The 14,753-nt window shown below is 39.9% G+C and overlaps 1 protein-coding gene across 2 annotated transcripts in view; it reads left to right on the top strand.

The window, feature by feature from the left end:
* The window catches only part of kif23 (kinesin family member 23), a 28,620-nt gene that overhangs the window by 11,246 nt on the left and 2,621 nt on the right, over nt 1–14,753 (top strand). For both annotated transcript variants that reach the window (XM_057837161.1, XM_057837162.1), the window contains 12 exons: nt 56–177; nt 272–368; nt 477–556; nt 631–750; nt 2,050–2,209; nt 2,417–2,578; nt 2,662–2,828; nt 2,902–3,075; nt 3,163–3,369; nt 8,423–8,656; nt 8,737–8,825; nt 8,913–8,982. In XM_057837161.1, coding sequence (XP_057693144.1) covers nt 56–177; nt 272–368; nt 477–556; nt 631–750; nt 2,050–2,209; nt 2,417–2,578; nt 2,662–2,828; nt 2,902–3,075; nt 3,163–3,369; nt 8,423–8,656; nt 8,737–8,825; nt 8,913–8,982 — 1,682 coding nt within the window. The remainder of the gene's footprint in view (nt 1–55; nt 178–271; nt 369–476; nt 557–630; nt 751–2,049; nt 2,210–2,416; nt 2,579–2,661; nt 2,829–2,901; nt 3,076–3,162; nt 3,370–8,422; nt 8,657–8,736; nt 8,826–8,912; nt 8,983–14,753) is intronic.

The following is a 14,753-nucleotide window of genomic DNA, read 5'->3' as shown; positions in this document are numbered from 1 at the left end:
TTGTATCTCTGGTAGTAAATGTTGAAAATCCCGCTGATGTGTGATGGCACTCTAGGTCAGAAAAAAAGGAAGGTGGCTAACACCCGTCTAAACAGAGAGTCCAGTCGCTCCCACAGTGTTTTCACCATCAAGCTGGCGCAGGCTCCTCTGGATGCAGATGGGGACACCATCCTGCCGGTAAGCTAAAGTTTACTGTGACTTGTGTGAACTTGCGTTTTAACTTTTTTTCCCCCTCTCCTCTTTTTCGCTCGTTACTTATTTGAATGAGAAGAATCAGGTGACAGTCAGTCAGCTGTGTTTGGTGGACTTGGCAGGGAGCGAGCGAACTGGGAGGACAGGAGCCGAGGGCACTCGTATACGTGAAGCTGGTAGGATTTAAAAGCTTGTTTTTTTTTTTTTTTTTTTTTTTTTTTTTTTTTTTTTTTTTTTTCAGATTTCCCTTCATTCTTCCCTAAGCTGCATGTGTTGCCTTGCAGGAAACATCAATCAGTCTCTACTTACCCTGCGGACGTGTATCGAGATCCTCCGAGAGAACCAGATGTGTGGCACAAACAGGGTTGGTGTTTGGTTAAAGTGTATTACTTATCAACTTTAGTCCACAATGTGACTGACTTTAGGTTTCTCCACTAGATGGTTCCCTACAGAGACTCCAAAGTCACCCACTTATTCAAGAACTATTTTGATGGAGAAGGCAAAGTCAAGATGATTGTCTGCGTCAACCCAAAGGCTGGCGATTACGAAGAAACCTTGGTCAGCTCAACATGCGCTTTAATTTAGTCATTTAATTCATAGGCTTCCAGTGACGGCACTAGGCACCCAATCCATTTTGAGTGTTCCAGACACCAGTCACAATGGATTGGACGTCTAGCACCGTCATTGGCACTAAAATATGAGCATTTACAGCCAGTCCGTCCAGTTTAACTGATTTGAACTAGGGATGTCCTGATCACATATTTTTGCGTCCGAGTCAGTCACCTATTTTGAGAATCTGCTGATACCGAGTCCTGATCCGATACCCACCTCCAAAAAAGGTTTTATTCAAATAAAAAGGAGGGGAAAAAAGTTTGAAACAATCCGTTTTTTCGGGAGGGTTTCTTGAGTTTAAAACATATATATTTTTGTTTCTTTTGGCAATGCCTTTGCATTCCTGGATTCTTTTGTTAGATTTTAGCACTTAAAGATTCGACCTCATGCTGCTGTTGAATCTTTGCTGTACATATGTCCAAAACTGTGTCAATGTTTACACTTGGTACTGATGGGTATTTATTTTATGGGTTTGCACTTTGCACTTTACCGACTTAGCTGTATGAGCTGGATGGATGCTCCAAACAAAGTTTCGTTGTGCTTTTTTTTTTGTAACAATGACAATAAATATTCTGAATCTGAAAAAAAGAAAAAATTAAAAACCCGATCCTTTTCATCTGATTATGATCCTCTGAAATATGGCGAGGGGCCAGATTTCCAATCACGTGATCGGATCTGGGACATCCCTATTCTAGTCTATTATTGTCATTGGCAGGCATTTAGTCAATGTTGCCTTATTTATTGTTAAACTTTAAAAATTAGAAATAACAAGACAAAAATAACATCAAATAGTCTGTTATTTATCTTTTATTTTGAAAAATGGCTTAAAGAGAATATTTGCAGTTTTGTTTTATTTTTTTTAACATAAAACAGACTGTTATTATTTCATTTATTCTCAACTTTAGACTTATTGGGAGCTAATACCAAGGTGTATTTCTCTCTAATTCATAATTATTATTTTTAAATATTTTATTTAGTATTTATATAAAAAAATTTAAATCAATGAAATATATATAATTGAGACCTGGCCTTCACATACAATTTGTGGATATTAAGTTTTCATTCAGGAAGGCCATAATATAGACATTTGGTATACAATTGTGGCCGACAAGACCTAACTCTTTATGAAGCTACGATTTAAAAAAAAAAATTAATAATACTCACTTGCCCAGTAAAGGGTTAAAAGGCTAATTCCCTCTTTTTTAAACATGGTATTTATTTAGATTTTATTTTTACCCCCTCCAGCTGGTTATGCGCTTTGCGGAGATGACACAGGAAGTGGAAGTAGCACGGCCAATAGACAGACCCATCTGTGGCTTTACGCCAGGACGCCGACATAGAAACCAGGCTTTCAAAGATGAACTGTCTCGGAAATTGGAGGAGCGTGGTGGTCCAATGGACATAGGTAATATGTAAATAGAGGTAAAACTGGATTATGTAAAATCGTTGCGTACACCATACCATGCAGATGTTTCAAAAAAAATCTTGCTTCACAAAGATGATGGTGTCAACCAAACAGGTGTATTATCAGATGTAGAACGTCAAAGTTAAAAAAATATATATTTTTCACATTGAAAATGCTAATTTTAATGTTTTTTTGTTTTTTTTCTAGATATCCCCTCAGTTTTGAACCTTGCGATGCACAGCCTTCCTCCAATCCCCTCCACTGAGGTCGCAGATGCTCACGATGATATCACCTTGCCAAGATTGATTGAGGCACTGCAGAACAGACACAGGATCAGACAAACCATGTTAGAAGATTACAACAAGTCAGGTGCCTGCTCATGTTTGAGATCACCCACTCTTGTCTTTGAATCCAGAACAATCTTTGTTTATTTCCTTCTCTTGGTCTTTTAGCAAGCACCATGATGTCTCTCCTACAACAGCTTGACGGCAATATTAATTCCAAAGAGAACTACATTCAAGAACAGAACAACAAGCTCTTAGAAAAGGACAAGCACATCCAAAACAACAAAGCAGAAATTGACCGGCTGGAGAAAAAAGCAAAGATGCTTGAACATAAAGTGAGTTCTTTTTCCAGACCTGGCTTCTCTGACTTTACTGTTCCTAACGACATCACTCATGTTCCTTTTCTAGATTGACATTCTTCAAAAAACGGCCCAAGTCTATGAGGACGACAAGCGTTCGCTGCAGCAAGAGTTAGAAACCAGAGAGCAAAGGTTGCAAAGAGAGCAATCTGAGAAGAGGCGCATGGAGCAGCGCATGCAAGGGGCCGTCACAGATACTCAACACAAGTGGGAAAAAGAATGTGTGAGTGTCTGTCCCTCAAAAAATGTCACATTTTTGTGATGGCCACACAATTATGTACTGATGCGGAGCTTTCCTCACACAATGCAGGAGCGGCGTGTGAACGCAATGCAACAGGAGATGCAGAACAAATTGTGGGTGAAAGATGAGAAGCTGAAGCAGCTCAAAGCCATTGTGACTGAGGGCAAGACCCCAAGTCGCCCTGAGCCACCACCCCGTCGGACTCAACCCAAACCACCTCCCAAGGAGGAGCCTGTCCCCCTGCCCGCAAAGAGATCTGCCTCACCCTCACCAACGGTATGCTAGCATAGGGAAAACCATATTTTTTGTAATAAATTACAGGGTTTCACCCTCACTGCTTCATAAGCCCGACAGGCTGCCAGGCCTAGCCACCAAAATTCAACAATCACGTAAATGCAGTCCTTTTTGGAACTAAAATTGGTGTGTGTCTTTGGTTTGGGAGGGGTTGATCTGTATCTACCGTATTTTTCGGACTATAAGTCGCGTTTTTTTTATCTTTTTCATAGTTTGGCATAGGGTACGCCTTATACTCTGGAACAACTTATATGTGATTATTTACGATTGGGTCAGGCCGACTTCTCTCTTGCTTTTTTAAAAAATATATATATATTCACATATTTATACTTAAACGATGTATGGATGTTAAATGAAATAAATAATTTGGATAAAACAGAAGGCGCTGTGTATGCCTGCGCACGTGAACGCAGTGGCCCCGCTCTTTTCAATCTTCCTCTCCGTGAGCATCCTGGTATTTCCTTTTCGATATGGAGCAGCTATAGACCCTACTCACGTGACGTCACAGCCATGCCCCCGCGCCATGTTGTCCGTATACTCGTCATGTTAATGCATTAGCGCTTGTGTTTTTCTGCTCGTTAACATTAATAATCAAAATGGTGAAGTCGTGTGTGGCGGTCGGTTGCAAAAACAGAGAAGATAGACGGAGAGACTTGAAGTTTTACCGTATTCCGAGAGACCCGGAGAGGAGACCGAGATTGACTGCTGCAATTCGACGAGAAAACTGGGCTCCAAACGACCACCACAGATTATGTAGTAGTCATTTTATATCTGGTAAGATGCATTTAAGATATATTTAGAGGGTTTGGGGCTGACAACCACAATTAAGATCATTGCTAGGCTAATCGCCGACACCATACACTCAGACGTTGTGAATGAACTACCTGAAAATATATAATTATAAGGGGATATTCAGACAGTTGTCATACAATTAATTTATAGTTTCACTATTGAGGTAAAAAGCCAAAAAATAAATTCAACTAGGGACAATCTGGAGTAGTGCTATCGCACTTCATATTTATTATATATTATATATGTATGTAGTGAGAGTGCTATCGCTAAACCATATAAACATTAAAAGCCCTAGCTCCATTGACAAATGAGATGAAATACATTAGACTTGACAGTGGATGTTAGCAAGAACAAAAGATTTTGAATTGAAAATTTCGTAACTCACCTTCCCGAGCACAAGATAGATTCCTGCCGAATTTGCGTGGACGAGGACCTGTTTCACCCAACCAGCAACGAAGTATTTATAAGCCTCCAAGCTCTTAAAGTTTTGCAAACTTTCGTGAGAATAGGCTGATTTTGTGTGGACAAGATAGTTGTAAATATCAGGGTAGCTAGCAGATGTCAGGCAAAGACGGCGAAGACAGCGGGTCGAAAAACATCGATTTAGGCATCAAATATGGATCTGGCGAATGGATAAACTGAAGCTTTTCCACATAACGCCTTTTATGCAACGCATCCAATGAGTTTACAGCGTCAGATAACACCGGGGCTTCCATGAATTGCTCTATAACTTGCACGACTAATTGAAAACAATGAGAATAAGTCTAAAAAATACGGACAATATGGCGGCCGGATACAGCGACACGTCATTTTGTGACGTAGGTGAGTAGGGTCTATAGAAGTGGAAAAACAAACTAAAGACAGGGGAATTGAAAAGCAAACAACTGCGGTAGGAGTGGAATATGGAAAGGATTCAAATTGATTGTTGAAGATACGGAAACCTGTGTCGGCTTCGCTGAATGTAAACGAATGTGGCGCTTTGGTCTCATATGAGAAATATTTTTAACTAACTTTTCCAGCGTCATTTTGTTGTGTAAATGCATTTATAATAAAAAATATGTAGACTATTTAAACATTGAGAAAACTTTTGTTTTTTTCTGGAGATTAAAATAAATGTCAAATCCACTATTTGCATGTTAGAACAGACACGCAAATATAAAAAATATAAATGTTTATTGATTATCCATCTTAGTCTTGTTTCACTGGGAGAATTCGTTACAAAAGACAGGCTTTAATGTGTTATCATTATGCATCTATGCACCGGCATCGTCACAAACGTGATCACACAAAACGCAACCACGCATCGCATTTCCTCCTCCTCCTGAGTACTCACAAATAAAACAAAATTTCGTTTTTTTTCCAGGCTCATGCCTACAAATAAAACATAACATTTATGGGGTTTTTTTTTTTCGGGCTGGGGCAAGCAAATCAAGTTAATTGATCGGGCTCGGGCCGCGTTGGGCTTTAATACCAGCGGGCCGGTCAGGTCGGGCTGGATTTTTTTTAGGCCCGATCTAACTTCTAGCGTCATGAAATGTTAGCATACCGTACACCTTTCAGCCTGTTGTTTTCTATTGTATTTTAAATTGCCTTTCAAGATGACATGACTGTTCTTGGTGCTAGATTCTATCAAATAAATTTCCTCCCAAAAAAGCGACTTATACTCCGGTGCGCCTTGTATATAATTTTTTCCTTTTCATTGCGCATTTTTTGGCTGGTGCAACTTATAGACCCTACTCACTAGAGGTGTGCAAAATTTCCGATTCTTAGATTATTCGCGATTCGGCCGTGGAAGATTCGAGAACGATTCACAAACATCCAAATTCCAAGGCTGTTGTAGCGAACCTTCCAAACAAACCTAATTAACTTTTTATCTAAAATACTCCTAAATCGGTAAAATATTGACTTGAATCTATCTTTAAAATAGTTTTAAAACTTTCACATGTCGAAAGTTGACAAAAGGGAAATTATGGATTTACGGGAGCAATTTTAACAACTTTAACGGTTGATTCACAACATTAAATCAATTGAATGTAGTTTAAAGCTGCTGATACAGAATGGGGACTGGAGTTTTTTATTTACTGTTATTTTTGTATATTTTTTTACTGCTATATGTTAACTTGATACTGAAATAGTAGTTTGGTTTAGCCTGAGAGTATTTTTGAACAATTTTGGAACAAATGTACAAAATATTAAAAAAAAAAAAAAAAAAAGGGGGGGGGGGGTGCATCAATAATCGTTTTAGAATCGAATCGGACCATCTTAATCGTAATCGTAATCGAATCGTTAGGTGCCCAAAGATTCCCAGCTCTACTACTCACATGACGTCACAACCACGCCCCCGCACCATATTGTCCGTCAACTCGTCACTGTTGATGCATTACAGCTACGTAAATTCCTCCTATTATGGCGTGTTTTTCTGCTCGTTAACATTAATAATCAAAATGGTGAAGGCGTGTGTGGCAGTCGGTTGCAATAACAGAGAAGATAGACGGAGAGACTTGAAGTTCTACCGGATTCCGAGAGACCCGGAGAGGAGAGCGAGATTGGCTGCTGCAATTCGACAAGAAAACTGGGCTCCAAACGATTACCACAGATTATGTAGTAGTCATTTTATATCTGGTAAGATGCATTTAATATATATTTAGAGGGTTTTGGGCTGACAACCACAATTAAGATCATTGCTAGGCTAATCGCCGACAACATACACTCAGACGTTGTGAATGAACTACCTGAAAATATATAATTATAAGGGGATAATAAGACAGTTGTCATACAATTAATTTACAGTTTCACTATTGAGGTCAAAAGCCAAAAAATAAATTCAACTAGGGACAATCTGGAGTAGTGCTATCGCACTTCATATTTATTACATATTATATATTTATGTAGTGAGAGTGCTATCGTTAAACCATATAAACATTAAAAGCCCTAGCTCCATTGACAAATGACATGAAATACATTAGACTTGACAGTGGATGTTAGCAAGAACAAAAGATTTTGAATTGAAAATTTCGTAACTCACCTTCCCGAGCACAAGATAGATTCCTGCCGAATTTTCGTGGACGAGGACCTCTTTCACCCAACCAGCAACGAAGTATTTATAAGCCTCCGAGGTCTTAAAGTTTTTCAAACTTTCGTGAGAATAGGCTGATTTTGTGTGGACAAGATAGTTGTAAATATCAGCGTAGCAGATGTCAGGCAGAGACAGCGGGTCGAAAAACATCGATTAAGGCATCAAATATGGATCTGGCGAATGGATAAACTGAAGCTTTTCCACATAACGCCTTTTATGCAACGCATCCAATGAGTTTACACCGTCAGATAACACCGGGGCTTCCATGAATTGCTCTATAAGATGCACGACTAATTGAAACCATTGAGAATAGGGCTAAAAAATGACGGACAATATGGCGGCCAGATACAGCGACACGTCATTTTGTGACATAGGTGAGCAGGGTCTATACTCAGGTGCGACGTATCGTCCGAAAAATACGGTAAATTCTCTGCAATTGATGTCCAAATCATTTTGACTGGCGATTTGGAGGTCGAGTGTCATCAATGGCAGCGAATGATATAAATATTCATGTTTTATGGATAGTGTTAGGTCGGCGGATGGCGAAATGAAAAAAGGCATCGCCATTGAGATGAAAGCCAACACACAGGGCGCGATGCGACAGTGACACGCCTTGCCCTCTGCCAGTGCGTCATCACTTGTCTCTGACTGGCTATGAATTTGGAGGGCATGTCAAAAGTTCTGGTCTATTTTCTGTGCTGAACGCAGGTTCACTGCTAAAATGACACACTCATCCATGTTGTCAGTGTTTTTTTTGTTTTGTTTTGTTTTTTGTTTTAATCCCAATGTTGATAAAGTGTGGCGTGCTGATGTCAATTTCCGGGTTGGCCAGTCTCCCTGCAGGTCAATCAATAAATCTGTGTCTGATTGGTTTTAATGCCAGGCGACAGAAATAGAACCATTTCCTATTGTCCTATATCGCGTCACTGGTCCGCGTGTGCACGTGTACGAGCGCTAAATTTTGCATGTTGCTTCGGCGCAAGAGGGTTGGTGATTTTCGCCTCGTTGCCCTCGTTCTATAGAAAAGGTATAGAACGCGAGCGAAGCTGTCTCCCTTGTCTTTTGCCCCTAACTGTGGGTCTTTATCTCATCTCAAAATTGAAAGTGTTGAATTATTTCCACTCTAAAAATGCAAGCATGTTTCTTCTATGTGCATGCTCTAAATAGACCTCCACGCCGGTTCGGCCCTTGCACCGACGGTCCCGTTCAGCCGGCGGAGAAAAGTGGGTGGACCACAAGCCGTCCTCCAGCCTGGACTTGGGAACGGTGATGCAGCCCATCATCCCGAATGCCATCAAAGTGTCCACCCCCAATGAGAAGGTGCTGTCCAAGTGTGACCGATATGTGCTGACGCATCAGGAAATTGCCTCCGATGGTGAAGTAAAGACCCAACTTATTAAGGTCAGGAAGCTTGAAGAGTTCTCCTAACGTTGATCACTTCATGGAGGTATTTGGCTCATAGCTACATGTATATGTTCTAGGGTGACGTGATGAAGACCAGAGGAGGAGGCCAGGCTGTCCAATTCACTGACATTGAGACATTGAAGCAACAACTCACAACAATTGAATGGTATTGATGCTTCGGCCGTAATAAACTGCAAATATATATATATATTTTTTTAAACACCATGTTTTGTTTTTTGTTTTGTCTCCAAAGTCGTAAGAGGAAATCTTCAGAAGGAGAGGGTGGAGACCAAGAAGTCGCTTTGACCGATGTAGAGAAAAGGGTAGGATCATTATAATCAGAAAGTAATGGAATATACTGAAACACTCAATTGTGGTGGTAGTGGTAGCCACCACAATTCTGAAAATACATTCGGTTTGGTTTAGGGACCGAGCACTGGTGGAAACAGTGAAAATCTGCATAATTAACCCCCAAAAGTTTCACTTAGGGTTGCCTTGAGAAATGATTTTGACAATTTAATGATCATACTTGTAATGCAAAGTACTTGTCTCTCAAATAACAATTTCCTATTGAAATGAATAGATAAGTAACTCATCCATTCCAGTTTGCCCCCCAAAAAGAACTGTTTACAGGTAGTCCTCTGGTTACAATGTCCCCAACCAAACACATATTGACTTTAAGACGCCTGTACATTCATGTTCCCATGGTCTAATCGGCTGACTCTAAAAATTTGCGCACCCACGTAATCAAAGTATTACAGTAAGTGCATTCAAACATCCCGGATGAGCAAAGAGGCACTTAAGTTCCGATGTGCTCCCAGGGCTCTCAACTCTCAAAAATATTTTAAACACACACACACACAAAATATATATATATATTAAGGGTGTAACGGTACATGTAATAGTATTGAACCGTTTCGGTACGTGGTAGTCGGTTCGGAACAGACGCGTACCGAACGAGTTTCTTACGTAATATAACCCTTACTTTTCGAGGCTATGAGTCGATCGGGTTACAGTTTCTTTGTGTAGATTACAGTGCTGCTCGAAAGTTTGTGAACCCCACAGCGATGGTCAGATTTTTTGTAAAAAAAACTAAAATAACCTTATTAAATGTTAAGTTATACCCAAATCCACAATACTGACATTCCAAATAATGGACTGAAACAAAAGAAATAGTTATATTGTCATTCTTTATTTAACAAAAGTGGTTGATTTAAGAAAAACTCAGATATCATGTGTGCAAAAGTATGTGAACCCCTTCAGTTAATAGGATATTGCGCCTCCTTTTGCAGAGATTACCTCAACCAAACGGTTTCTGTAGTGACTAATCAGCCTCTCACATCTACTTTGGGGGATTTTTGCCCATTCTTCCTTGCAGAACGCAGTCAGTTGAGAGAGGTTTGATGGGCGTCTGGCATGAACTGCTCGCTTCAGGTCCCGCCACAGCATTTCAATGGGATTTAGGTCAGGACTTTGACTGGGCCAGTCCAGAACACGAATCTTCTTCTTTTTCAGCCATTCCTTGGTTGTATTGCTGGAATGCTTTGGATCATTATCATGTTGCATGATCCACCTTCTGCCAAGCTTTAACTTCAAAACAGATGGCGTCAGGTTATGTTCTAGGATTTGACAATATTCCTCAGAATTCATGATTCCCTGGACTATGTGGAGTTGTCCAGGTCCTGAGGATGAAAAGCAAGCCCAGATCTTGACATTCCCACCTCCATGCTTCACTGTTGGGAGAAGGTTCTTTTGGTGGTATGCAGTGTTGACTTTTCGCCAGACATGGCGGTTTTGGTTGTGACCAAACAGTTCAATTTTGCACCTACATCAGTTGATGAAAACTCTTTTTAATTTAGTCTCGACAACACAACTGTTAAAAAAACAAAAAAAAACTACTGAATTGATTGATTAGGAAATCAGGTTGAAATAATAGAAAATTCCAAAATGTTGAGGGGGTTCACAAACTTTTGAGCAGCACTGTATATTTACTCCGTCTTCTCTACTATAATGAGGACCAACACGGTAGGACAGTTCAGAAACGTCAACGGCGCGACAACGTGGCTGCTGCGAGAACGCAGTGAAACGCGGGCGTTAGAATCAGCCAGTGCACACCAGTCGCAGTGCGGCCGCGTGTAGATGCGTCCCGGAAGCAGCTCAACGCGACGCACACGAAAAGAACGGCAGAGTTTATTATTTGACGCGAGACGCGGCCCTCCTGCGTCAATACTACTAGCTAGGATCGGGCCAGAAGTCACTCGTGTAATAATATGGTAGTTCCGGTCGATTTTCAAACTAATATGCAATCGTAACCTCCTTTTTGAGTCCATCAGATCTCTTGAGTGGTAGATCGGGGCACAGTTGACTTGTGTTTGTTGATTTACTGCGGTCTTCTCTGCTACAATAATAACCAACACGGCCTCGTGTTCAATACAAAACCCTCCTACCACAACAAAACAAGTAGGAACTAATATTCACATAGGAACTAAAGTTATACAACATAAAATATACAATATAAATGAATACTACATCACGTTTGTGAAATATAAACACATAATAAAATAAATAATAGCCCATTTAAATAAAATACATTTAAATGAGCTAAAACACCTGTAATTGCATAATAAGAATAATACACTGATCCTGCTTACACAATTAAATGTATTAATGTGTGGCACTTTAACTTGAGAAAATTCACCAATAAAGTTTTTGAAAACTGTTCATAAGAGAAAAAAAATGATTCATTGAGGCATTTCATTTGTAAAATACATGTTAGAATCTTTGTCATTGGTATTGATATTCTCTTTAGTACAGGACTTCTTTTTTCCTTCTTTCAGAAAGAAAGCAGACCAATACGCGGGGTCTGAAAGGCAAATTGTTGTTGGGTTATCTTTAAATACCCGCTACTTTTTGAGCAGAATTCTAGCTTTGTATAGGCTAATGTTCCTATTGTTGAAAACAAAAAGGTGTGTAATAAACATCTAGCACATTTTTGCATTTTGTTTTCTTACTGTACTGAAAATGAACCGAACCGTGACCTCAAAACCGAGGTATGCACCGAACAGAGATTTTTGTGTACCATTACACCCCTAATATATATATATACATAACTTGAGTCTTGACCATTGTCATAATTTAAGAATAAAATAAAGTCGCCTGACCTTAAAACCATTTCAGCTACATTTGCATTACATGCGCTGTTCCATGTCAGTACAATATTATTTGAATGCCCTGAACAGTGGGTCCTCGTCTTATTAATTGGCAAAGTACATAAGTAAAGTGGGAAAAAGTAAGTTTACCTACATGAAGCTGCGCTTAATGACAAACCTGCTCTCTATCCACCTCTCAGCAGTAGAGGCGTGAGAAATTTCCGATTCTTTAATTATTCACGATTCAGCTGTGGAAGATTCGAGAACAATTCACAAACATCCAAATTCTGATTATTTAATCATACTGGGTAAAGTGGAACTAAAAGACAGTCGGCGCGGTCTTTGGGATGCAATGAGGAACGGACCGAGAGTAAATATGTTCAACTCATGCCGCTAGATAAAAAAACAATAATACCTGACTGCAGATAATGGTCAGTTTCTACCAGAAAATGATTGCAATTACAAATGCTTTGGTAGTAATATCTTCATTTATGTTGCTTTCAATGAAAAAACACAAAAGAATGGGGGGGAATCATTATCACTTTACACAAAACTCCAAAAATGGCCCAGACAAAAGTATTGGCACCCTCAGCCTAATACTTGTTAGCACAACCTTTAGACAAAATAACTGCTAACAACTGCTTCCGGTATCCATCAGTGAGTTTCTTACAATGCTCTGCTGGAATTTTAAACCATTCTTCTTTGGCCAACTGCTCCGGGTCTCTATGATTTGAAGGGTGCCTTCTCCAAACTGCCATTTTCAGATCTCTTCACAGTTATTCTATGGGATTCAGGTCTGGACTCATAGCTGGCCACTTTAGAAGTACCCAGTGCTTTCTCTCAAACCATTTTCTAGTGCTTTTTGAAGTGTGTTTTGGGTCATTGCCCTGCTGGAATACCCATGACCTCTGGGAGACCCAGCTTTCTCACACTGAGCCCTACATTATGCTGCAAAAGTTGTTGGTAGTCTTCAGACTTCGTAATGCCACGCACACGGTCAAGTAGTCTAGTACCAGAGGCAGCAGAGCAAACCCAAAACATCAGGGAACCTCCGCCATGTTTGACTGTGGGGACAGTGTTCTTTTCTTTGAAGGCCTCATTTTTTCCCTGTAAACCCTATGTTGATGCCTTTTCCCAAAAAACTACTACCAGAGAACATTCTTCCAAAACGTTTTTGGCTTTCTCGGGTAAGTTTTGGCAAACTCCAACATGGCTTTTGTATCTCTCTGGGTCAGAAGTGGGGTCTTCCTGGGTATCCTACCATAGAGTCCCTTTTCATTCAGATGCCGACGGATAGTACGGGTTGACACTGTTGTACGCTTGAACTGCAGAACAGCTTGAACTTGTTTGGATGTTAGTCGAGGTTCTTTATTCACCATCCGCACAATCTTTTGTTGAAATCTCTCGTCAATTTTTGCTTTCCGTCCACATATATAGATGTCCCTCGCACGGTAGACACAGGAACATTCAGGTCTTTGGAGATGGACTTGTAGCCTTGAGATTGCCCATGCTTCCTCACAACTTTGCTTTTCAAGTCCTCAGACAGTTCTTTGGTCTTTTCTTTTCTCCATGCTGAATGTAGTACACACAAGGACACAGGACACAGTTTGAGTCAACTTTAATCCATTTTACCTAACTGGCTGCAAGTGTGATTAAGGTTATTGCCACCACCTCTTATGTGCCACAGGTAAGCAAAAGGTGCTGTTAATTACACAAATTAGAGAAGCATCACATGATTTTTCAAAGGGTGCCAATACCTTTGTCCGGCGCATCAATAATCGATTTATAATCGAATCGTTAGTTGCCCCAAGATTCCCACCTTTACTCAGCAGTAGTAAAGTACCTTTTTTTATTTTAAAATATACAGTGTTTTAATGTATTTTACCTTTTTATATGTAGTATTTTCACCTAAATTTCGACTCTATTCCTACTTAGACTGAAATTCGCTGTACGTTGCCAGCGTAGGAACGGATCTCGTTCGTCACTCGAAGGCTCCCTGCATTATGTTGCACATAAAAGAGCGCATATAGTAGTCATTGAATAATTTAATAGGCTGTAAAGATTTATTAACTGTATTTCACTGGTTGTAATTTTGCAGCTCATTCTGGTGTACATTTGGAGGGATTATGGGGACACAGTCATGGGGACAATGGCAATTCGTCCGTATGCTTCAGTAATATAAGTTATTTTTGCAGAGGATAAATAATATATTCATGTGAGTGAATAAATTTTTTTTTTTTTTTCCTACATGTGTTGCGGCACTAATTGCCTTCATTTATTCAATCCTTAAAGTGCGTACGACAGGAGAAAAAAAGTCTTAAATAGCATTATTATGTGAATTAGAATCATATTTTGAGACGATTCGATTATATACATCAATTTAGCAAAGCGCAGATGACGAGAAATTAGTCTTTTAATCTGCCGGTTAGCCATGCCTACCATTATAGGGCTCTAGCGTCCTCAACAGGTGGATGACGTCAGCGGAGTAACGATTTCAGCCGATTTAGAATTCAGCCCATTGAGGGGGAATTATGCAGAACGAGGAAAACGCGACGAAGAGAGCCGCAAAATGTCATTGTTTCAGTCTCTTCTATATTTTTACAGTATATTCTTTTCATTTCATTTTTCCCCAATAGCTAAATAAATGGCATGGTCATGACAAATAACAGTCTTGTGCTAAATGGAACATGAAATAATAAAAATGCATTTATTCAGGACGACATGGCAAAATTACAACATAATGGTCAAAACTGTCGACTTCACCTTTACTGTCGCACCTCTTGAAAGATATTTTATGCCACCTAAGTCGTGCTATGTCATTTCCCTCCCCCGGCTTCGGAGAATGTAAACAAACCAAGAGGCGTGACAGCTAGCCAACATGCTAACCCGAACCGAGTGATGTTTCAGTGTCTTCGAAGCGGAAAATCACACATAACTAGCCCGGT

Source organism: Corythoichthys intestinalis, chromosome 5 (genome assembly GCF_030265065.1).
Source record: "Corythoichthys intestinalis isolate RoL2023-P3 chromosome 5, ASM3026506v1, whole genome shotgun sequence".
Classification (NCBI taxonomy): Eukaryota; Metazoa; Chordata; class Actinopteri; order Syngnathiformes; family Syngnathidae; genus Corythoichthys; species Corythoichthys intestinalis.
This window is presented reverse-complemented; position numbering and strand designations above follow the sequence as displayed.